We start from the raw sequence: 24,843 nt of genomic DNA, 5'->3' as shown, positions 1-24,843 counted from the left end.
AATGAGATCATTCCCTTGCTCATTAAGATGCATGCAGCTCTTTAAGTGAACATGAGGTATCTCGGTGGAGAAGGCCATGGAGGGCCTAGTGCAGGGGTCGGCAACCTAAAAAAGGGAAAGAGCCACTGGGAACCGGTTCCATCACAAATTAAAAAAAGTGGGAGCCGCGTGCGTGTGTCCATGCACGCGCATGCGCGGACGCACACAGTTGCCATTTTTTAAAAAGTGAGATGGAACCGGTTCCCGGTTGCCCGACGGCGACGGCCCGTCTGCAAAGCTGCCGCTTTCGGCAGCTTTGCAGACGGGCTGCGGCAGCTTCCTCAAAGAGCAGCGCCGCTGCCCGTTCGCGCGGAGGTACGCGCGCACCTCTCCAAAGGTTTGGAGAGGTGCACGCGCACCACTGCCCGTTCGAAGAGGTGCGCGCGCACCGGGCGGCTGGGAGCCGCAGGAGACGGCTCAAAGAGCCGCATGCGGCTCCGGAGCCGCGGGTTGCCGACCCGTGGCCTAGTGATAGAACAGGCCCCCAAGGCCTCCCCGACCCATTAAGATACCTCATGCTTCTTCCTGCCGCGCCAGACTCACCTGAAAAAGATCTGTCTCTGCCGCGGTTCCTGCTACCGCCTGGATCTGAGACCAGGGGATGTTTCTGTGGCGTTCTTGTGGCCCAATCTGGGCTCCAGAGGGCTTTTCCAGACCACTGCCGCCCAGATCTGAGGCCGCTTCCGTGCCCCCCCCTCGGGGCCCGATCCGGGCTCCGGAGGCTTTTTCCAGGCTGCTGCCCCCGGAAATGGGCCGCATGAATGCCACAGATCCAGGAGCTAGCAGCCTGGAAAAGACCTCAGGAGCCCGGATCAGGCCACAGGAGGGGCACAGAAGCATCCTCCGGCCTCAGATCTAGGCAGCAGCAGCCTGGAAAAGGCCTCCAACACCCCAGTCCAGCCTCTGGAGGCACGTGGAAGCGTTCACCAGCTTCAGTTCCATTCTCTGTTGCAGAGAACAGAGGCCTAAAGTACCATGAGATCAGTAGCGTAAGATCTCACCCCACTGATCTCACACAATCTTGCGTTACTTTAGACCTCTCTTCTCTGCGAACGCACTAAAGGCCTGGACCAGCCAAGAAAGTGAAGGAACAATATGGTGGTTGGGTAGTTAAAATAAAAAATAGCCAGTTGTAAATAGTTCAGGTTACATCAACAGAGATGCCCTCTCTAATTCCCTTAGTGATTACATAGTCAAAATAAACAAGTTAGTATATTTCTAGTTATAGCCCAGTCAATAATAAAATTCAAGATATATTTCCATTAATACATATCAATATCCTGTTTTTAAATTTTATGTAATTGCAATAGGATATTCTAGAATAGCCAATAGAAAGCTTAATTTTGAGTAACCCACAATTCCCTATTTTCAATAAAGAATAGTTCTTTTGCCTACAAAACGTATATTGGTCATTACAAAACATTCTTATGTTTTACCATTAAACTCTAGTTTTCATCTTAAAATTCTAGATTCTATACTATAGTTCAAAAATAGCCACTGAATATTCTATAAATCATCTTAACCGTACATCAATTATTAACATACTATCTTTTGATATGTCATTCCAAATTCTATAATATGATTCGGAGTTATATTTCCTTTACAGATCTAAAAGCTAAATGTAAAATCAGTGATTTTTTTTTTTGAGATTCCCCTTGATCCATAGAAAGATATTTTTATAGTCTATCTTTAGGAATCCCAAAAGAGAAACAAGTTCAGTTTTTTAAATCTGACTCTTGGTTTCCTTTTGTGCCAATCATGTTTCGCTCTTGGTATCTTTAAATTCTCAAATGTATCTTCCTTTCTTCCTATACCCCTTATTTGAATCCAGGGAGCGTATCCAAATGTCAGTTTTGCAAGGAAGATGTCCCCTTTGTAACCATTGTATTTTTGCTTTGATAGTTCGGTTTTTGGTGGTTGATATAATATAGTTGTCATTAAATCAGTCAAGTCTTTTTGAACTTCCAATACTGTCTGTGTTAGGTAAAAAGTAGTAGCTGGTATTATGGTTGTCATTTGATTAATTGAATTCTCAATATAGTATATTTGGAGGCCTTTAGTGTCTTCACTCTTGATGTTGCTTTGTTCAGGTGCTGTTGTTTTTTGGCTTGTAAGTTTTGTAGTTACCATTAAAGTTTGGACTTTAAGGTTTTCAGTAGGTTGTTTTTGTTCTTTAAAATCTCTTATTTTGATGTTAGTTTCCACTTCTATTTGGTTTTGGGTTATCTTTTCCTCATTTAAATTCAGAGTTTGATTTGGTGACTTTATGTTGTCAAATTTTTCTTGCAGTTTGGCTTTAATTTGTTCTGTCATTGCCAAGATCATGTCCAGTAGCAGTTTATAATCAAGTGGTGGGATGTATTCATCCATTTCATTGTTGTTTGCAGTTAAATCTTCCATGGAGGCTGTTTTAATAATAGTCAAAAGATTTTCCACCTCCTGAAGAGTTGTAATCAGTGCCAGGTGTTCCCACACTTATCTTCAAGGATAGCTTTGTTATTCAGTCAGCTCTCACAACAGAAAAAGGAAATTTACTTGCTGTACCAGGTCACGCCACAAGATGTCATCAATAACATATAACATGCAATGTAAGAGGTTTTTTTCTTTTCTTTTTCTTTTTCCAAATTAATATAGAACTTTTGTAAAATTAGTCCAAATTTTTTCTTTAATTCACAGTTTAGAGAGAAAATGGGATAGTGAATCCCCAGTAACAAATAGAAGCTTTTTAGTAGATACAGATGAAATTGCTTAAATTCTTTGCTGAATTAATTGAATTTCTTTTGTAACTTTTAGGCTTTAAGATTTGTTCCCAAAGTAGATATTCGCCGTTTTCTCAAAACAAGGGGAAGGAGATTTTCTAGAAAGTCCCACAGGAAGATGATTAAGGAAAAAGGAAAGGTAAAAGCTCACCCAGGTCCTCCAGATCGCTTCTTAGTGCTAGGTAGTACTTTTGGCTTTCGGCAGGGAGCGGCTTAGTGATCAGCCATCTTTATGGCCAGTCTCTTCTTCGGGCCAAAGGAGATGATCCTGGATTCTAGCAGAGGGCTGCCACCCTTCTGCGATCGCAGGGAAGTCCTCCTCTTGGTAATCGCCCCTCCAGGGCGATTTTTGACCCTTTTCAGGGTCCTCCAAAGGAGAAAGAAACAGACGGCAGGAAGCAGACTGTCCCTGCACGTCCGGAAGCGCTGCACGCGTGAACCGGAAGCCGAAAGTGAAGGATCTTGATCTTCGCAAGATGAGTATTGAAGGCCTGGTGCCTAGGGAGACCCGGGCAGGAGTGGGGAGGGAGGGAATAACCTGGGTGAATGTTGCAGTGCCACTGCGGTCGCTCATAAGGGTGAACAACTGCCGTGGTGTGGCAACATTCATAATTTTGGAACTTGTAAGCACTAGGGGGTGTAACTTTGAACGAGCATTAAGTGAACGCTCATAACTCCGGAATTACCTGTATAAGACTCCCAACAAAGAATATAAAACTTGGACTATTTTTTATTAGCTTTGTTTGAAAACAAAGCAATTTCCTTCCACTGAAATGAAGATGATGTCAGTTTGGTGCAAATTAAAAAGGAAATTAATCACTGAAATACCATGTGACTTTCTCTTTTTTGACTTGAAATCTGCCTTTGATTGAAGTATTTCTTTTGAATCAGGTTAGTAGAGCAGAATTCCTTAAACAATACAATAAAGCATCTTTGCACTCCTAAATCCTAATCTTAATCATAAATTTAATCTTTTAACAAACTCTCTTTACAAAATCAAAGAGAAAGGGGGATTGCAATTGATAGTTTTGCACATATGCAAAATTAAAAAGCGGTGCTCTTCTTATGTGAATGAAGTATGTCTTATTTTGGACAAGATCTTAGTGATAGCGTAAGCTCTGTGTGGTAGCCTCTATTCAGGATTACTTCTAAAGTTTCTAGTTGCAAATATGAGTAATAACTGAGCAATCTTCCTGTACTGAATTATAACAAGGAATCTAATGCTACGATGCTAGATCAAAGTCTTGCTACACCTGTGACCCATGCAGAAGAAGGAGAGAGGAACAGAGCAAAGTTAACATATTTCATCTCCATCTGCCAACAGTCAGGTTAAAATAAATTAATCTATTCATGGTAATTGTAATAGTTCAAATATAATACAATACCGTGGAACATCTTTTTGTTGTATGTAGAAAAGCATAAGAATCAGACTATAGAGCAGAACATGGCCTTGGTGGTGCAGTGGGCTAATGCCTCCTTAAGTAACACCAGCTGCCTGCAATTAGTGCAGGTTCGCGCCCCACCAGGCTCAAGGTTGACTCAGCCTTCCATCCTTCCGAGGTAGGTAAAATGAGGACCCAGATTGTTGGGGGCAATAAGCTGACTTTGTAATAATGCCGCTTGGGGGGGGTGTATGAAAGCCCTAATAAGCAGGCATATACATAGAATGAAGGCTACTGCTAAGCTTGTAAGCCGCCCTGAGTCTTCGGAGAAGGGCGGGATATAAATGGGATTAAAAAAACAACACCACCAGAAGGTCAGATTGATAGATGCCAACCATATGCTGCTAAGGGCATAACCCAGTATTCAGTACTGAAGAATAATCCTGTCTTTTACCACTTAAGAACTTGGGCAGCTGCTTTTCTAAAATATCCTTATTCAAAAGGGTACAGAACAGTAATTAAAATAGGAACGTTGAACTCCCCAATAAAAATACACACATTAATAAAATTCATGCCTATAGCCCTAATTATATGAACAAGGGGGGGGAACCCTAATTTATACTGAAAAACTATGAGAATGTTTTTAAATGGTAAAAAACATTGTTACCGTTGTTGGTGGATTGTGATAACATCAAGGCCCTTTTAATTCTAAATTAGAAAAAAAGAACTTGAGACTGTGAAAGCTTTGGAAATCAGGGATGAGAAGTTGATTGCAAGATGAATATGTGAACCCTTAGTATCTCTGTTGTGGTTCTTGTTTGCCTGCTTTTTATTGAGCAATAAAAACTGCTCCCTGGAACTTTGTTTGCATATATGGCAATTGTAAGGAAGTTGTTGTATGTTCAAAAGTGGAAAGGTTTGACCCTACGGGCAATGAAAGGGATCGTTGGTGATGATGATGATGGAATTTGCAAAGATGGCTAAATTGTCTTTCTTGATTAGAGAAAAGACAGTATCTACATTTATGATTGACTTAATGCTTTTTGCGTTAAACAGGAAAAAATGCACTTATGGCTTGCGGTTTTGATGATTAGGAAAAAAATTGGATAATAGAAGTAAATGAGCTTTTTTGTAATCAGAGCAAGAAATAACTTTATAATTCTTACATTTGCTACAGAGGAAATCAAAAGCTTCTTTTTATCTTTTCTTTCTGTACTTTTGCTTTTTCTCTTTCTGTTTTTCATTCTGTATTTGTGTTAATTTTTATATTTTCTTTAAAACTTTGTAAGATTTATTAAAAAAATCAAAACATTAAGGTAATTTTTAAAAAAATTAAACGAGATAAAAACAAAATTAAAATGAAATAAATGTATCATACATCACGTTTGTATGTGCATTTCTTAATACAGACATTTTTACTCCATATTTAAAATGTTTAAGCAAAATGAAGTTTGTACAGATTAGGCTAATCAGTTGGTAAGAGCATTGCTAACATAGCTAATAAATGTTGATCACAGTTGAATTTTTTTAACAATTTTTTCTAAAACTCTTCTGTTGTATTAAATTTTTAACCAGAACAAATGCCCATACTTTTAATATAATTAATTGAATGAAAGTTCTATTTTATGGAGTCATGGAATGTAAGGGTTGACAGGGATCTATTTTTCAGTGTTTTATAGTGGAGGTCCCCAATTTTTGGGGCACCAAGAATCAGTTCCATGGAGAGAGGTTTTTCCATGGACCAGAGGGTACGTGGTATTGTGTGCTGCCTGCATCTTGCGGATGGGGCTTTACTTGTTTGTGCAGCCCGGTCCCGATCCATAGACCGGGAGTCGGGATCCCTGTTTTATAGCGACAAATCTAGCCACTAATAACACATTAAACCAATGAATTCATTTATATTCCTCAGGAAATATGAAATAAATAATAAGATTCATTGTAAAAGATGATTGGGTATTTTCCACAATTTCTTCAAAAACTTGTTACTTATTGGAGTTGATCATCTAAATGTAGCAGTATGCTTGCAATCCTGCCAGCATAATCCAGAAAGGTTATAATTTATTTAGTGTCATGTACATTTCAACATTAGTACTGTTACCTCTTATAAGATATCTTCATGGTCAGTTCTTCTTGCCCTGTTGAAATAAATTCTGTGCCACAAAAAAATATAGTAATCAAGTTCAGATACCAGCTGATCCTTGCAAAGTTTTTGAAGACTTGGTGTAAGAGATTTATGATAAGTTAATATTACCAAGAATCCCTTGCTTTTAAGTGAAGTAGGTCTACATCTTTCTTCAGCTGTTCTTAATGCTCTTAATTGACGCAATCTAGATAATTTATGAAGGAATTACTGAACTTGACTTACTTGAAACCAAATTGAACATGAAATTAGGAAGGCTCCTTTGATAACCAGCACGATGAGATGAGAAGTTGGCTGCAGTAAGTATATATAAAATGATGGCATTCCTTTTTTTCCCAAACAGGAGGATTCCAGGTTATGTCCTTTGAGCAGCCAAATAACTGTGTAACAGCTGAGAACCTTTGTCTAGCTGAGCCTTCCTGCAGTGCCACCTATCAGATCCTGCAAAACTGTTCCCAGCATCTTTCTAAGAACAGTTACATCTTCCTGTACCAAGAAGCCAAGAACAGATGCACAGAGGCACAAATAAAAATGAGAAATGGCCATTTTCAGCACTGCAAATGTCACCGACGTGGACAGAAGAAAGAAGAGCGGTGCTTGCAAATCTACCGGGCTCTTCATTCAACTTTAACACAAGGTGTGATAGAAACTTGATGATGATTGATTTTCTTGTATCACTAGAGGTAATAGGAAAAAAAACACCCCAACATTCTGGTAGAAACAAATGCTTAGACCTAAGAGGAAAATAACCAGCATCAATGTCTGAAATCTCATTACAGTCTTTCCCAGCTTTGCCATTTGAGACTTTTAAATAAAGAAGCTGGAGACTGAAGTCCAACCCCCTTACGCTCCGGGCCATAAGGAGCACTGTACATCATAATAAGTTATAATCTATTAGAAAGGCTTGCAATCCAGGAATGTGTTTTATGCCTTAAAAGATGAGAAATACAATGGCACATTTTAGCAAGGACAAAGAGGTTGTTGTCGTCCAGGAACCAGAAAAAAAGGGTGAAGGACTGGACTCAAAAGACCCCATTTGGAAGTGCCCTCTTAAGATTAGTCCTCAGACAGGGCTATTTGTGGGAGAGAGCAAAGACAACTTTTGTTGTATATATCTACATTGGAATCCCATTGACAGACTCCCTGGTTCAAACTCAGCAGAAACTACCTAGATGCTTGACACAGCATGGCTAGCTAAGAATCTTTATTGCATACTGAATGAAGCCTACTTAAGCAAGTGATCATCTTCTGTCAATATGAGACTGTTGTTCCTTTTTATACCCATTGTGATTTAAATTCAGCACTACCCCCCCATCCCTTTCCCACATCTTAATGGGCATTTTGTTTTGCCATTTTCAAGGGTGTTGTTCCCTTCTGCTGTATCCTCCCATCCATCAGCCAGTAAAAAAAACAAATTGGTTTAGATTTTGCTATTCCCATCACTAATTCCAGTTACCGTACCTATTTCCGATGTAGGGAAGGTTATTCCCCCGCCCCCACCTGCTGGGTCTAGGAGGTCATACAGTAGGTGCCTCAGCAACAGAGGAAGTGGCTTCCAAGTTCTTCGAAAGGCAGTCATCAGGAATCTTCTGAAGGAACCTAACCTGGACCCAGAGGATTGAAACAGCTACAGGCTAACAGCCAATCTTTCCTTCTAAGGCAAGGTGCTTGCGTGGCTGGTAGCCGATTTAACTCCATGTTTTCTTGGGTTAAATTGGTTTTCTAGATAAAATCCAATTGGAGCACCTGCTATGTAATGGAAACTGCCTTGGTCATCCTGTGAGATGACCTTTGCCAGGAAAAAGATGGGGAAATATGGTTTTGTTGATACTCCTGGACATCTCAGATGCTTTCCCTACCTTCTGAACAGGCTGTCTTATCAGCCCTTCAAAGCAGACCAGGCATGTCATCCTAGTGAGGTAAATCAGACTAGGCATTCAGAGTTATGAATGCTTATTCTATTTTTTTTTGTAAGGCTACTATAATAGACTTTTGCAAGTCAGAATGCTTTTCCCCCTCCCTCCGTTTATCTTCATGATAACTAGGAAGGACAAGTATAAGAAGTAGAAAGAGGGGCACATAACTAAGGCAGAATATCAGCAAATAGCCCGTGCCTGCAAAGATGAAGTGAGGAAAGCTAAGGCTCAAAATGAACTAAGGCTTGCGACCAAAGTCAAAAATAACAAAAAAAGCTTCTTTCAACATATAAAAAACAAGAAAAAAATTAAGGAAATGATTGGTCCAGTAGTGGGGGGAAATGGCAAGAAGGTGACAAGCAACAGGGAGAAAGCAGAACTATTTAACTCGTTTTTTGCATCTGTCTTTACACAAAGGGAAAAAACAGTCCAACCTACCAAAACCAGTGCCATAAAAAATAGAATAGAAACGCAAGTTAAGATAGGCAAGAAAATGGTAACTGAGCAACTGTCCAGCCTAGACGAGTTCAAATCACCAGAACCAGATGGATTACACCCCAAGGTTCTCAAGGAACTGTCAGACGTGATCTCAGAACCACTGAACTATATTTTTCAAAGATCCTGGAGCACTGGGGAACTATCAGAGGACTGGAAGAAAGCTGATGTAGTTCCCATCTTCAAAAAAGGGGGGAAAATGGATCTAGGAAACTACAGACCTATCAGCCTGACCTCAATACCTGGGAAGATTCTGGAAAAGATAATCAAACAACAAATCAGTGAACACCTTAATGCAAACAAAGTCATCACTGAAAGTCAACATGGGTTTGTCAAAAACAGATCATGCCAGACAAATCTTATTACATTCTTTGACCAAGTGACAAAATTAGTGGAGCAGAGGAATGCTGTAGATATAATTCAGTAAGGCATTTGATAAAGGATTACAACCTACTACTTGATAAGATAGAAAAATGTGGGTTAGATAGCATCACCACCAGATGGATTCGTAGCTGGCTGACAGGCCGTACTCAGCGTGTGGTCCTCAATGGAACTGCATCTACATGGAAGGAAGTGTGTAGTGGGGTGCCCCAGGGCTCTGTTCTGGGCCCAGTGCTCTTCAACATCTTCATCAACGATTTGGATGAGGGGATAGATGGGGAACTCATCAAATTTGCAGACGACACCAAGCTGGCAGGAATAGCCAATACTCCAGAAGATAGGCTTAAAATACAGGAGGATCTGGACAGACTCAAATACTGGGCGCTGTCTAACAAAATGAAATTCAGTGGTGAAAAAAATAAGGTTCTACACTTAGGCAAGAAAAATCAAATGCACAGGTATAGTATGGGTGGTACCTTGCTCAATAGTAGTAACTGTGAGAGGGATCTCGGAGTCCTAGTAGACAGTCACTTCAATATGAGCCAGCAGTGTGCTGCAGCTGCCAAAAAAGCCAACACAGTGCTAGGCTGCATTAACAGGGATAGAATCAAGATCACATGAAGTACTAATACCACTTTACAGTGCCTTGGTAAGGCCACACCTGGAATACTGCATCAAGTTTTGGTCACCACGATGTCAAAAAGATGTTGAGACTCTAGAAAGTGTACAGAGAAGGGCAACAAAGATGATTGGGGGACTGGAGGCTAAAACATATAGGGAACGGTTGCTGGAATTGGGTATGTGTAGCCACTCGGTCTTGTCTAAATCCCTGTGCTCGGGACGGGATGTTCCTCTGTCCTAGTCCTTTTAGATCTCTCAGCGGCTTTCGATACCATCGACCATGGTATCCTACTGCGGCATCTCAGGGGGTTGGGAGTGGGAGGCACTGTTTTATGGTGGTTCTCCTACCTCCTGGGCCGCTCGCAGTCGGTGTTAACGGGAGGGCAGAGGTCCGCCCCGAGGTCTCGTTTGTGGAGTCCCTCAGGGGTCGGTCCTCTCTCCCCTCCTGTTCAACATCTACATGAAACCGCTGGGCGAGCTCATTCGTGGTTTCGGGGTGGGGTATCATCAGTACACTGATGATACCCAACTTTTTCTTTCCACCCCGAACCAACCCAGTGATGCACTCGACGTGATGTCCCGTTGCCTGGAGGCGGTCCGGGTTTGGATGGGGAGAAACAGGCTTCGTCTCAATCCTGCCAAGACTGAGTGGCTGTGCATACCGGCATCTCGGGTTAACCAGGTTGTTCCATCACTAGTGATGGGGGGTGAGGTGTTACCCCCCGTCGATAGGGCTCACAACTTGGGCGTCTTCTTGAATTCACGGCTCAGTTTTGAAGACCATATAGGAGCCGTGACCAGAGGGGCTTTTGCCCAGTTTCGTCTGGTGCGCCAGTTGCGGCCCTATCTGGACCGAGATGCCCTACGCACAGTCACCCATGCGCTTGTGACCTCCCGGCTAGACTACTGCAACGCTCTCTACATGGAGCTGCCCTTGAGGACCACGCGGAGGCTTCAACAGGTGCAGAATGCAGCCGCGTGAGTTGTTATGGGAGTTTCCCGATACTCCTGTGTAACACCTCCGTGAGCTGCATTGGCTTCCGGTTGCCCTCCGGGTGAGATTCAAGGTGCTGGTAATGACCTATAAAGCTCTAAATGGCTTGGGTCCGGATTATCTAAGGGAACACCTGCTGCTGGCATCAACTTCCCATTGTCCTGTGTGCTCCCACAGGGAGGGCCTTCTCAGGGTGCTGCCGGTTAAGGAGTGCCGGCGGGTGATCCCCAGAGGGAGAGCATTCTCTGTGGGCGCGCCTGCCCTTTGGAATGATTTACCTGTGGAACTTCGGACCGCCCCTGATCTGTGTTCATTTCGCCGGGACCTGAAAACCTGGTTTTTCGATCTATCAGGCCTGGACTGAAGGGGTTTTAGTTTTTAAATATGGTTTTAATTGTTGGGCTTAATTAATTTAATCTATTTTAATTTTATATTATCTTTATATTGTATTTTATCCTGCCCTGTAAACCGCCCTGAGTCCTTCGGGAATAGGGCGGTATAAAAATCTAATTAAATAAATAAATACCGGCATCTCGGGTTGTCCATTCTATTCCATCTTTATCTATAGGGGTGAGGTGTTACCCCCCGTAGATAGGGCTCGCAACCTGGGTGTCCTTGACTCACAGCTCAGTTTAGAAGATCATATAGGAGCTGTGACCAGGGGGGCTTTTGCCCAGGTTCGCCTGGTGCGCCAGTTGCGGCCCTATTTGGACCGAGATGCCCTACGCACAGGAACTCGTGACCTCTCGGATAGACTACTGCAACGCTCTCTACATGGGGCTGCCCTTGAATACCACTCGGAGGCTCCAGCTGGTGCAGAATGCGGCCGCGCGAGTTGTGATGGGGGTCTCCCGATACTCCCATATAACACCTCTGTTCCGCAAGCTGCATTGGCTTCCAGTTGTCTTCCGGGTGAGATTCAAGGTGCTGGTGATGACCTATAAAGCCCTAAATGGCATGGGTCCGGATTATTTACAGGAGTACCTTTTGCCGGCGTTAACTTCCCATCGCCCTGTGCGCTCCCACAGAGAGGGCCTCCTCAGGGTGCCGTCGGTCAGGGAATGTCGACTGGCGGCCCCCAGGGGGAGAGCATTCTCTGTGGGCGCGCCTGCCCTCTGGAATCAGCTCCCTATTGAGCTCCGGATGGCTCCCGACCTTTGCTCTTTCCGCCGCGACCTGAAGACTTAGCTATTCGAACTTGCCGGCCTGGACTGAGGGACTGGGATTTTAGATTTTAAATTTTAAATTTTAGAATGTGTTTTATTGTTTAGGGCTACTTGGTTTAATTTATTTTAATTTTTGTATATTATGTGTTGTATATAGTGTTTTAATTGCCCTGTACACCGCCCCGAGTCCTTCGGGAGAGGGGCGGTATATAAATCCAAATAATAAATAAATAAATAAATAATAAATATCGAAGAAAAGGTTGAGGGGTGACATGATAGCAGTGTTCCAATATCTTGGGCTGCCACAAAGAAGAGGGAGTCAAGCTATTCTCCAAAGCGCCTGAAAGCAGGACAAGAAGCAATGGATGAAAACTAGTCAAGGAGAGAAGCAACCTAGAACTAACTTCCTGACAGTTAGAACAATTAACCAGTGGAACAACCTGCCTCCAGAAGTGGTGAATGCTCCAACACTGGCAGTTTTTAAGAGGAGACTGGACAGCCATTTGCCTGAAATGGTATAGGGTTTCCTTCTGAGCAGGGTGTTGGACTAGATGACCTCCAAGGTCCCTTTCAACTTTTTATTATTATTATAGGAAGAGTGAAGTTTCATTAGCCAGGAGACCACATTGCTATTGCAGAGTAGTAGTTTGGCTGTCAATTTACCTGCTGTACTGTAGGACATGCCTGTGCACTTCCCAAAGTATGCCACAGGAGGGCGAGCTGGCTTACCAGAAAGAAAGTCAAGTAGCTCCGCCTGCAGTGCCATCCTAGCCCCACACTTCCCCAGAGCTGCCTCATAAATGGGCGCAGCAACCAGGAAGTTTCAGAATGGCAAGAATCTGACTGCCTACACAGAGCACCAACTCATTCCCACCCCCCCAATCAAAGTGGTATCTACTCACATAGGTTTCAAATTGTTAGGTAGACAGAAGCTGAGGCGAGTAATGGGAGCTCACCCCACCATACGATGCTGGGACTCCCAACTGCTGGAACAGAGACCATCTCCAGTGTCATTAAGCCACTGAGCCCCGCGCAGCACCACAGCTCAAACAAGTTAATTTTCTTCCTGTCTTGCTTTTTAATGGCAAGTATCCAGTAGTTCAGACCTATTTTTCACCTCAGCTGTGTATGTCGTAGGGATTTTGGTGACATCAAATTTCTTTGGAGGCACTGCCTCCTTGATGGTGCATAGTTTGACTATGCCACCAACACTTCATGTTCTGAGCCACAATTAGCACTTGGATATGTATCCTAGATATACAGTATAATGTGAAGACAAATAAATAATTGAAACAATTTTATTCTGGAACCTATGTTAAGAACCTAGAACATTACACTGCTTTACAGTATATTGTTTTAGATAAATAACTTTAAGCATAATTCCACAGTCTATATTATAGTCTGATGTTAGCAATTATTAAGTTTAATAATGTTAATATACAGACTAGTTATCCTTTTATAATATTTGCCTCACAAACTAACTGTGTTGTTTGCTGTGTAAACTGTGTAATGTACACTTTGCTGTGATCAGGCAAGCCCATTTTCTAAAACTTTTGTTTTTAGATAATGGTTTCTCATAATCTCTTGGGAACCTTTCAGTACTCCAGCAGATAAAATTATATTATTTTATATTGTACAGATGACTTTCATTTGGAGGTGCTTCCCCATAGGGAAATAGTAAACGAAAAAGCTATGAAGACAAAATACAACAAGCTGGCAACTTGTGTCTCAGATAGAATTTATATCAGCCATTTGCACTTTTAGCATACTGCCTAGAATCCCTTACGACTGAGGTAGTTAAAAAATCTTACAAAGAAATTAAAGAAATTCAGATCTCTTTTTTCCTATAAATTGTATGTAGGGTAAATCTGAGTAGCAGCAAATATTTAACAGGCAATTTTAAAGATAGCTTCAAGAACATATAGTTTGGGTGAAACCAGAGTTAGTAGCAGTATCTGTGAGAGGGATCTTGGAGTCTTAGTGGACAATCAATTAAATATGAGTCAGCAGTGTGCGACAGCAGCCAAAAAAGCCAATGCAATCCTAAATTGCATTAACAGAGGGATTAAATCAAGATCACGTGAGGTACTAATACCACTCCATAAAGTCTTAGTAAGACCACACCTAGAATACTGCAATGAATTTTAGTCTCCACACTATAAAAAAGATGTTGAGACTCTGGAGAGAGTGCAGAGAAGAGCAACAAGGTTGATTAGGGGACTGGAGACTAAGACATAGGAAGAACGGTTACAGGAACTGAGCATGGCTAGTCTAGTGAAGAGAAGGACCAGGGGAGACATGATAGCAGTCTTCCAATATTTGAGGGGCTGTCACAGAGAGGAGGGGGGTCAACCTTTTTCCAAAGCACCTGAAGGCCACATAAAGAATAATGGATGGAAACTGAGCAAGGAGAGATATAACCTGGAAATGAAAAATTTCCTGGCAGTGAGAACAATCAACCAATGGAACAGACTGCCTTCAGATGTTGTTGGTGTTTCATCACTGGAGGCTTTCAGGAAGAGACTGGACTGTCAGAAATGGTGTAGGGACTCCTGCTTGGGCAGGGGGTTGGACTAGATGACCTACAAGATCCTTCCAACTCTTCTGTTCTGCTCTGCTCAAACATTAAGGCATAGAGGCAGACAGACATCTCTTTGAACCCGTTTTCTACTCTTAACCAAAAACCATTACTTTCACAGAAAGAGAAACCACATTTCCTCCACTCTAATTAATCTGTAATTAATTTTTCCAAAATCAGAATCTCACCCATCAAGTAATGTCTCCACAGTTATACCTCACACTGTCAATGCACAGCAAGCCACCACCTAAAACCAAAAGTACAATATCTTCCAAAACTTAAAAACCTCCACACATAAGCTTATTGCATCTAAGGTTATTTTTCATCCAAATATCTGCCCCATCCACCCATCTCTTGCATGCATTCCCTGCTTTGCCTTCTACAATACCAGCTAACTTTCTAAATACTTTATTGCATTCTCAGATTTTTTTTCTCTCCAGTTTCCAGAAGAATACAGTATTTCCCCCAGACACCTTTTCTTTTTCAGCTAACTAATTGAACAACCATTTCCCAGCCCAAGAATCATCTTGAGTCCAGAGGATATGTTGCCCATTGGTAGCACATTGTCAACTCCAGCAGTTTATCTACCTGACCATAACCCCAATTAACTATTGTTCAGACTACTGATAAAAACGCTGAATGCTGAATAACCTATGAAGAAATTACTTTCCTCATGAAGTTCTTAATTCATGCAAGAAATATTATAGTAGATTTGCAGAAGGAAGAGGCATTATTTCAAACACTTCCACATTTTGTTCTCATTTCATAATATATTTATTTAAGCCAGTGGTGTGTATGGCACTTTTACAAAGTTGTCCCAAGGAGCTTTCAATCTTAAATTTGACATAAGTTAAAGAGTAAAAAGATGGATTAAACAGACAATTCATTACTGAATTGTAGAGAGATTCTGGTGATTGTCTTTTCTGTTTGGCAAGTCATTTCTGGAGTTTGCTGTTACTTCCTTGTATTTCTATGGATTTATAGGTTCTCCTAGAGCCAAAGGTAGCCCAAATGCCTGCCTGCTTGCTGCTAATACTTGCCAAATGGACCACAAATGCACACGTCAGCGCTCACACTACGCTCAGGCCTGCAGCACAGTATACCCCTGTGACCAACACAAATGCCACCAAAGTTTGAGACACTTCTTTGAGAAGGTTAATGCGGATTTCACCAAGAGGCTCCTGTTTTGTCCTTGCCAAGATGAAGCTTGTGGGGAACGACGCTGGCAGACCATTGTCCCAGAATGTTCTTTCCTCAGCAGCAGCAAGCCCAGTTGCCTCTTCGTGCTGGATACCTGCCTCAAGGATAAAATCTGCAGGTGCGTCTAACAAAATGACTATCTGAATAAGTTTCATGACATGTGGTCACCTGAATATTAATGTCTATAAGAGCAGTAAAAGAGATGTGTTAAAATTCTGATAGGTGTGATGTGCCTATTTAAAAAATACACACAAACACCCACCCACAAACCCATCCAGAAGTGGCCACAAGAGGGTTAGTATCATATCAACTCATGTGACATCACTGTTTCACTACAATCCCTGAGGTTCTCCATTATCTTTATAAAAATGGGAAAATATAGTGCAATCTCCAACTTTAAAAAATTGCTCAATTTTGATTTACCCTCTCAAATGATGGAAAAACTAATAAATCATTTCTGGGCTAATAAAGGGGGTTTGTCATTCTGATAGTCGTGTCTCCTGTCAGATCCCGGCTGACTGATTTCCAAGAAAAATGCAAATCGTTTCAGGCACTCACAGATGGCTGCTCTCCATCGAATTACGCAGCATGTCTGCAAGCTTACATGAAGATGATTGGTATGTGTTGGATCTGGTGGAATTTATTGGGAAGTTTGATAGAAAATCTTTTCTGACTTTGACTAGTGCTGCCCAAATGGGTCTCCGTACCCCCATATGGACCCCTCTGTTTCTATAATCCTTTGCCTGATTAGCTCTAGCTAGCCACAGGGTTCTGAAATCAACACATCACTTGATTAATGTTTGATGTAAATTGGTAGTCCTTAGTGTCTCACTATAGAATATCCCCAATATAGGTTATTGGCAGTTAAATGACTACACTATATAGACTGAAATTTCTCTGGGGGAAAAATGGTACAGGAAGGTTATTAAAACTAGCTTATTTCCAGATCAGAATTATACAGTCTTAGGCTGCTGATTGAAAAGAGTGATTCACCAGTTTTATTGCACATTTAAAGAAAATAGTTCGATGGTTTTGTATTAGCCTTTTTGGTTTAGGAATTAAAAGGTAAATCTCCTTTAAAATTATCTTGATTCCTTAAAACTGTCTTTTAACACTGTCTTGATTAAAACTACCTTGTAATTTAAGGAACACATCTATGTAGTTTTCTTGACAACAACATGCTCATGACTTAGTATTGCTTTCTTCTGGGGTGTCTGGTTTTATTTTATTTCTTTATTTGAAACAGGTACATCTTTGACCCCCAATTATGTGAGCAATTCCAGTACTGAGATCACACTTTGGTGCTCCTGCAGAAACTCTGGCAATCATAAAGAGGACTGTGATCAAATCCTTAACTTATTTTCCAGCAACAAATGTCTCTGTAAGTCAATATTGAAATGAATATTGGTCAGATCTTGATTCTTCTAACCCAAAAAGTTTCCCAGTGAAATAGATTGGGAGAGGATTCTCTAGAGAAATGAAAGTAGGTTTCTGTAAAGTGCAAAATTAAATTTCAAAGTTACTGCTAGAAGACTTTAATAAATACTCCATTTATATTCCACCAATCTTTCAAGGACATGCAGATGGTCAGGTTCATTACAGATTTTCATAAAGATTGGAGAAATTCATGGAGGATAGATCTGCCAGGTACTGTTAGGATACTGAAATGCTGATGAGATTTATTCATTTTTCACATTTATACCCTGCTGCAATATCAAAGAATTTAGAAAATATAAAAAAAATCCTGCTCTTGCCTTCATCCATTGCTTATTGTATCTTTATCTTTATCATTATCATTAATTATTCTTACCTTATTAATATCTTCAGTAATTACATCTGCATTCAGTAAAAGAACACCATCAACTTCTTCATTCTGCTGATACTGGAAATATGACAGTCACCTGAGCACTAAAAGTATATTTGTTTTCTATGCCCATCATTGCCTATACACTTTAGAACAGGGGTGTCAAACTCAATTTCATTGAGGGCCGCATCAGCATTGCGGTTGCCCTCAGGGGGCCGGGTGGGTGTGGCCTACTGGGTGGGCATGGCCAGAGTGCGTATGACCTACTGGGTGGGCGTGGCCAGCTCTACATCTTCGCTTCAAGGGTGCCTATGGGGGCCTGGGCAGGAGTGGGACAGATCTGAGGGTCTCAGGGCCAAGGCAGTGGGGGCTGTTCCCTCACTGTTTCCAGGATGGCTTCGGGGGCCGCATGAAACCACTTCGCAGGCCGGATCCGGCCCCCGGACCTTGTGTTTGACATGTCTGCTTTAGAAAATTAAGCTTGTAAGATAAATATTTTTCACTATTGTAAAAGCGAGGTTAAACATTGGTTTCAATTCTTAATGTTTCACCTTTTTAAATTAGAAAAAATGCTTATGGAAAAAGTTTTTCATGCTCTTGGTTAATTTTTAATTATGATTTGTTATCAGATTCTCTTATCCTCTTTGGAAGGGAAAAAAGACATATGCCTGAACTTGATTGATTAGTTCCAGTCCCTGCCAAGCCTGGTGATATATTACACTGGAATAGTTTTCTTGCTCAAGAGCAATATACAGTGAGTTAATTGCCAAAATGCTCTTGCATTAAAGCCAAAAATTGATGAATAAAGAAACTGCAGGTTTCTGTGTAGCCAAAGAAGAATGAAAAATGCCTGCTAGTTTTTGATAAGAGATTTGTGAAAAATATAAATACAGTAATTGACCAGCATATTTGCTGTGCTAAAACTAGAGCCTTCAACCAATGGCTCCGAATTTATATCATGGACATATGAACAGTTAGAGATCCTCAACACTCCTCCATGTTCTCTGTGTCACAGATAATGCAATCCAAGCTCAGATGAATCTTGGCCAAAATAATCAGGAAGTTCAGGACCAGCCACAATTCACCCCTTCCTTAGACATTCATGGCACCAGCACAATGTTCACTGAAAAACTCTATCAGGTAATTATGTTAATTTATATTATAACTGAAATCAGAGATATTAGATGACTTAAAATTACCAGCGGTCAGTTAAATATATTCTGAGAGGTTTTCACCTTTGACTCAAAGAGGCCTCCAGAACATCCAACAGAAAAAAAGGAGAGGAAGAGAGAATTTAAATGAGATATATCCAATCAGAGCTTAATGTTTTCCTTCTTTCTCTTTCTCCCTTTCTTTATAGGAACCTGAGGTGAAGCAGGAGAAGAAAGATACAGAAATTCTTACCCTCAACCAAAAATCACCCCAAAATTCTGAATTCCCCAGAGCTGAGTTTTCCTCACTCATCTTGATCTTAACTTTAGTCTTCTTATTTCTTGGCCCACCTTAATCTAACCAGAATTTCATTGCTACTATTGTATATTTCCTTGAGAAGGGGAAACTGACTTGTTTCATGCAGAGAGGAAGCATTGGTCACTCTACATTTGTTTACCCTTCTGTCAGTCAGCACAGTGGCCCTTTGACTCATTTTTGTACACAGTTGCAATAGAAGCCAGGGGGAGATGATGGTGAGTTCAGATTCCCCCTCCCCCCTGGAGAAAAAAGCAAGCAGATAGGAGATTCTAGGGAACTATTTTTTAAAATCTAAATCAGGGTAAAATTTTCATATTCCAAGATATCCTGCTTTAAGAAGACAGAAAAACTGGTAGTCTGTAAAATGATGTGAAATTTCTGGCCAAAGGAGAACCCCAACATCTGGATTGTTTTCAGGACTATGTTGTAGAATTGTCTTTTTTTTTAATCAGCCAAAGCAAAAATGTTATATTAAGGGCATGATAATAAACTGTAGCCTCTGAACATGGTTTCTTGTTTGCCCAACTAATCTTAATGTGTTAACTATTCAGGGGAAATTTAATTTACTTGAGCCAAGATGGTTCTTCCTTAGCAACAGCTACAAAATCCAGATTTTCATAAGAGCCTGCATACAAGCTAAGATTTTATGCACAACAAATCCCTGGATGCATCAAATGTTGTTTGCCATAAGTTAGCATTTCCTTACATAACTTTCTGTACATTGTGTAAAATTAAAAGTTATCCATGATCTGACAATTGTGGGGGTAGAAAATGTGATATTAGATGTTCTTTTGAACCGCGATGGTATGTTGTTAATGCTGTTTATAGATTACTTATTTACATTTCTTATATGGATACTGCCATGTGAAACCTTTTGAAAGAATTATCAAGTAAATCCAGTAATTTTTCATTGCATCTCTTTCCTTCTTATTCTAAACAACTGGTATGTTGTGGCTGTGAAGTTGCCTGTCATATGTGCAAGGATTAAGGCTGTGCTGCATTCCATAGTGGTATTTATTCTAAAACAAAGTTATAACACAACATATAATGTAATAATTCTCTACATTTGAGCATGTTGTGCACTTTTTTTAATTGTGGCATAGTTTTTGTCTTCTGAACAGTGAAGAATCTTGGTAGAAAGATCCTTCACCAATATGAAGCTTCATCTTCATTTACTGTATGCTTAGTATCAAAAAATGAAGGCCTAATTTGCACAGATTCCTTCACCTTTTTGCAGTAATAATGGCACCTATTACTGAAATTATAAAAGGATTTGTCCCCACTTTTTCAATTTGCTGTTATATTTGTACAAAGAAATTTGGAAGCATGGCTTATTTTTTAAAAATCAAGAAATGATAAGATTTAATATTCCTTCTAGTAACACTTAACGGTTTTTTCAAACAATTGTGACTGTAAAATAAAATGTTACAACATATTATAGATTGGAATTAAGCATTTGGAGTTTTGTTCAAATTCTGAAGATGAGTTATAGAATCCATTTAGATAAGTTAATATTTTTGCAACACTGCAATTTCCATTAAGAAGACATGACAAAAGTGCAAAGTATTGGAAAGCCCTAAAATTAAACTTTGTAATAAGTGCATAGGTAAGCTCTGTTTTCCATGATTGACTTTCTGCAGTTATTACATTCATAATACATTTACAAGAGCTAGAGGTACAACAATTGCAAAACTGAATGTCCATACTATAATGAATTGAGAAGCAAACTATAGATTTTAAAGTGTGATCCTCGTATGGCATGCATGTACATCAACAAAATGTTGATGAACTTCCTTTTCTTCACTTGGGCTGTACTTCTGTTTTCTGAGGTCCATGCACACCTAGGGAAATAAGAAGACTCATTTAGCCTTCATGAGCTATTTAGGCTTCTCTCTCCTTCCCCTAGATTGGAGGAGAATGTCCCAATCATTCCACAGGGCTCATGTATTGCCTATGTATATAATAAGTGGGAGAACAAGATATTGAAAAGTGTGCTATTAACAACTGCCAAGGTCAATGTTTATCAACTCTGGCAACTTAAGTTATATGAATTTCAACTTCCAGAAGTTCTAGTGACAGGAATTCTGGGTGTGGAAATCCATAGTTGCAATGGTTGAACAGTGGCCTAGCCCTAGAACATGCCAGTCAACATTTTCAGCTGAAGTATTGTTCCTTCTCCATTTCCTTACATTGTTCTAATACTTATTTTATACTTCTTATATGGTTATATTGATTTTATTTCATATAATATTGAGTACATCAGTAACTCCCATGCCTCTCCTGAAAGGAGAAACTGCAGAACACTAGATATTCCTAAAATGTTATCGTTTATAGTATATTGTCTAGGTCTCTTGGCAAACATAAGTAAGAGTATTCTGAATTACTGTAATAAAAATTCCAATATCTTGCATATGTGATTCAGCTTATAATGTCAAAAATAAAGTTTACTTTACAACTCTGGGCGTCTTCTTTTTCCCCCTTGAATTCAGCAAGAGATGAATTGAATGTCAGTACCTCTGTGATGATTCTACAATACAGACAGCTCTTAGTTATGAAAATAGAACTAAGCCAGATAATTTTATAGTCTCATCACTGTTTGCACTATTTGGTTGTGTGACTATAACTAGAACCAGAAAAAAATATTCCTCAGCTATTTTGAAAGTGGATTTTTACTTCATACATGAGAGAGGTATTTCCCCAAAGCCATGAAGTAAAAAGACACTTTCTCATAATGCAAGAATTAAGAAGTATCCTTTAAGTAGAGATTTTCCATATTTTGGAACTAACTACGATTTAGGAACTGCTAAGAGCTGATTGTTCATATGACCCATCTACAGGGCTGGAAAAACATCCAATTTATTTATTGAATTATGGAAGGATCTTCCAGTATATGCTATTGTTGGTAGAAAGTATGGTGGATCCTAGGTGTGTCTACTGCTTATTTGAGCTTCACAAAACTAGAAAAAATAGAGTAATAAAACAAGTGAGACAATTTGAAATGCAGAATGTAAGTGGAGAAAGACACACAAATTAAGCTAGTTCTCACTTTTAGATCATTTGCTGAGTGACAATGGAGAAATACATTTAACAGTAAGTACTCTAGTGCAATTTAAATAAACAATTGGGTTTTATTGGTGATTTTAGCTAGTTGCGAGTATCAGCATATTTGTAATATCAAGCATTTTGAATTTGAAAAGAGTCTTACTTCAGTTACAATTGAGATCTAAATTACATAAAATGTCAAATGTAACCTTGCATCTAGTGTGTTGTTTTTAGAAATGAAAATTGAAAGCACAGAAGCCAGTAAGTAATGAAATCAGAACTGCTATATAGAGGAATACATTTGTTTTTTAGATCTGAGGACAAGCCTTTTCCAAAGCAAAACCTCTTGTTGAGAGATGGGAAATTTTCATAGTTACCAATGTTACAAGCTCTGGTAATGCCCATAAGATCTTTTACTAGAAACTCCCTTTTCCTAGGAAAATACTCTGAAGTATCATTGTTCACTTTTCTCCTTTTGAATAAGTCACAGAAATGGTTCTTGGTTAAGAAAGGTAAATGGGATTGGATTTTCCATCACTTATGAGCTGGTTACTAAACACCCAGATCATGATCATAACCATGGGAATGCTGCAATGGCTTGAATTTTGAGGACCAGTTGTAAGTTCCATTGTTCAGCACCATTGTGCATTTTGTCAGGGAACAAGTCATGAAGCAAGGACCACCTGTACTTGAGTAAGTGATACAGTATTACATCTCCAGATAATTCCGAATTGTATCAGGAAAAAAGATGGGCTATATACCTGTTCTTGGGACAAATGAGTTGACTTAATGCCATCAACTCTGATATTCTCTTACAGCACTTGAATTGAGACAGGAGACAATTATATTGATCTGCTTATATTTAGCAAATATACCTGCTATGTTGTGGTTTTATCCTTTAAAACATCAAACTCTATTTTCTGTCCCATGCTGTTCTATATTTACATTACACTAATGCTGTCTGAAGAAACAAAGTTATATACATGCTCTTGACAGCTGGCAATATTTTTTATCTAACCTAGATTGAACCTGGACTAGGTGAGGATGGAAATATTGCTGATGAACAGTAACTAATCAGAGAGGAAAAAGCAGTGATTATCTTCTTCATCATCAGTTGCAGTCTCCCTTAATGATCAGCTGCACAATCTGGGAAATAGTATTTAATGAGGCCTTAATTTTAAATAAAGTACAAAACCTGTTTAATCAAGCTTTCATCTGCCAGATACAGTTTTAACATATTTAGTGATTATTGCGATATCTTGTAGACTGATACGTTTACCAAAGACTTTTTTTGGTGCTGGCTAAACTGGTGGATAAGGGCTGAGGAGATACAGATCCAAGCCTGCTCAGAATGGTAGAAGCCACAGCTGATTGGATCCTTGCTCTATCACAGTCCAACTTACTTCATACAAGAGCATTTGGAGGAGAGAACATAATGAATGCTACTGATTTCCTAGGGGAAAGTCATAATGTAAATAAAATAAAAGGAAGGAGTGTTAACTTGTCTTCTCAACCCCTGCCTCATACGTACACATACATCTTAATCCTAGGACATCTTTCAAAGCAAATATGACCATAACAAGGTACAAGATAAAGACTTCTTTTGAAGATAGGATTGTGGGAAGTCAGCTCCCCAGAGAAGGAAATATTAAAAGGGCAGGAAAATATATTTCCTCAAAGGATCTTGAAAGATGCAGGAAAGCATGCCCAGTTTTCTTAATAGCCCCAGGTCCCCAAGCAGGGACCAGCTCTATAGAGATGCAGATGTAAATCCAGGAAGCTAGGAGATTAAGAAGACAAAGACCTAAAATGTACATACCCCATCCAGCCACAAGGAAGCAGGATATGGCTTTGGACATAATAGGATTAACCCATCACCATCAGAATACCAGAAAGGCACACTCAGACTCAGGTCAAAGTTCATGCCACAGGAACAACTCCAAACAAAGGCTCCAGAGGGTATAAAAACCCACTCCCTACATATGTTCACTCTCTTTTCTGCCAGAACCATCTTCCTGTCTGGCTCTCCTCTTCAATAAACTACAACCTTCTTCCTAAAGCAGTCACCATGTTTATTCCCAGCTTGGACTGAACCATGATGAAGACTTTTCCTTCAACAGGATAATCAACTTACTTAGTGTTCCCTTAATCTCTGACTTCTTACTTTAGCCATGCCCCCACTTCTCTATCTTCTGGAGTTTGCCCAAATTAATTGTGTTGCTGACACCATCTCCTCCTCTGCCGTTTCCTCCTTTTGCCTTTAATCTTTCCCACCATCAGGGTGTTTCCCAAGGAGTCCTCCCTTCTCATTAGATGGTACTTGAGCTTCAGTTTCAGTATCTGTTCTTCCAAAGGACAGTCAAGGTTCCTTTAGGAAGCTTATAACTTTGCTATGCTTTAATTTTAAAAGCAATTATTTTATATGGTGAGAGAAGTGAATGCATGGATGCATTCATATTTCAAGTATTATCAAATGTATCACAGTTACATGACATGGGTGTTACCTATGCAGATTATATCAACATGGTATTGCTGGTCCTGTTTCAGGGAGCTAATGTTAGCTTTCCTTGAACACAATGAAAGCCTGTAATTTGTTCAGAAATCATGATAATATTCACAAGTTGAATGTCAGTAATGGGCCAATGAAATCAAAGTTGTATAGCTTCTAAAAAGCTATTCTCCATATGCAGCTAGATGCAAGTGACTTGTTACTTTTGAAGTGTACATTTTAAAAGCAAACATTTTCTATTTCTAAAATACTCCCAAATAAATTGTTGTTTGCTTTGTTGTGATTTAATATTATAGTAAAGTACAGAAATGGCTATAAATAAGGCATTCAACAGCTCTTACATAAAT

General features: G+C 39.9%; 1 protein-coding gene across 4 annotated transcripts in view; it reads left to right on the top strand.

Annotated features, from left to right (window-relative positions):
• The window catches only part of GFRA3 (GDNF family receptor alpha 3), a 31,853-nt gene extending 10,458 nt beyond the window's left edge, over positions 1-21,395 (top strand). For 3 of the 4 annotated variants that reach the window (XM_081319692.1, XM_081319690.1, XM_081319691.1), the window contains exons 2-7: positions 6,664-6,957; positions 15,456-15,789; positions 16,179-16,288; positions 16,918-17,052; positions 18,491-18,615; positions 18,836-21,395. In XM_081319692.1, the coding sequence (XP_081175818.1) occupies positions 6,678-6,957; positions 15,456-15,789; positions 16,179-16,288; positions 16,918-17,052; positions 18,491-18,615; positions 18,836-18,982 (1,131 nt within the window). In that variant the 5' untranslated portion in view covers positions 6,664-6,677 and the 3' untranslated portion in view covers positions 18,983-21,395. The remainder of the gene's footprint in view (positions 1-6,663; positions 6,958-15,455; positions 15,790-16,178; positions 16,289-16,917; positions 17,053-18,490; positions 18,616-18,835) is intronic. The other variant, XM_081319693.1, reaches the window with a different exon arrangement.
• The last annotated feature ends 3,448 nt before the right edge of the window (positions 21,396-24,843 follow it).

This window comes from Vipera berus, assembly GCF_964194415.1.
Source record: "Vipera berus genome assembly, chromosome: 2".
NCBI lineage: Eukaryota > Metazoa > Chordata > Lepidosauria > Squamata > Viperidae > Vipera > Vipera berus.
Note: the sequence above shows the minus strand (reverse complement) of the source record. Positions and strands in the feature narration are given on the sequence as shown.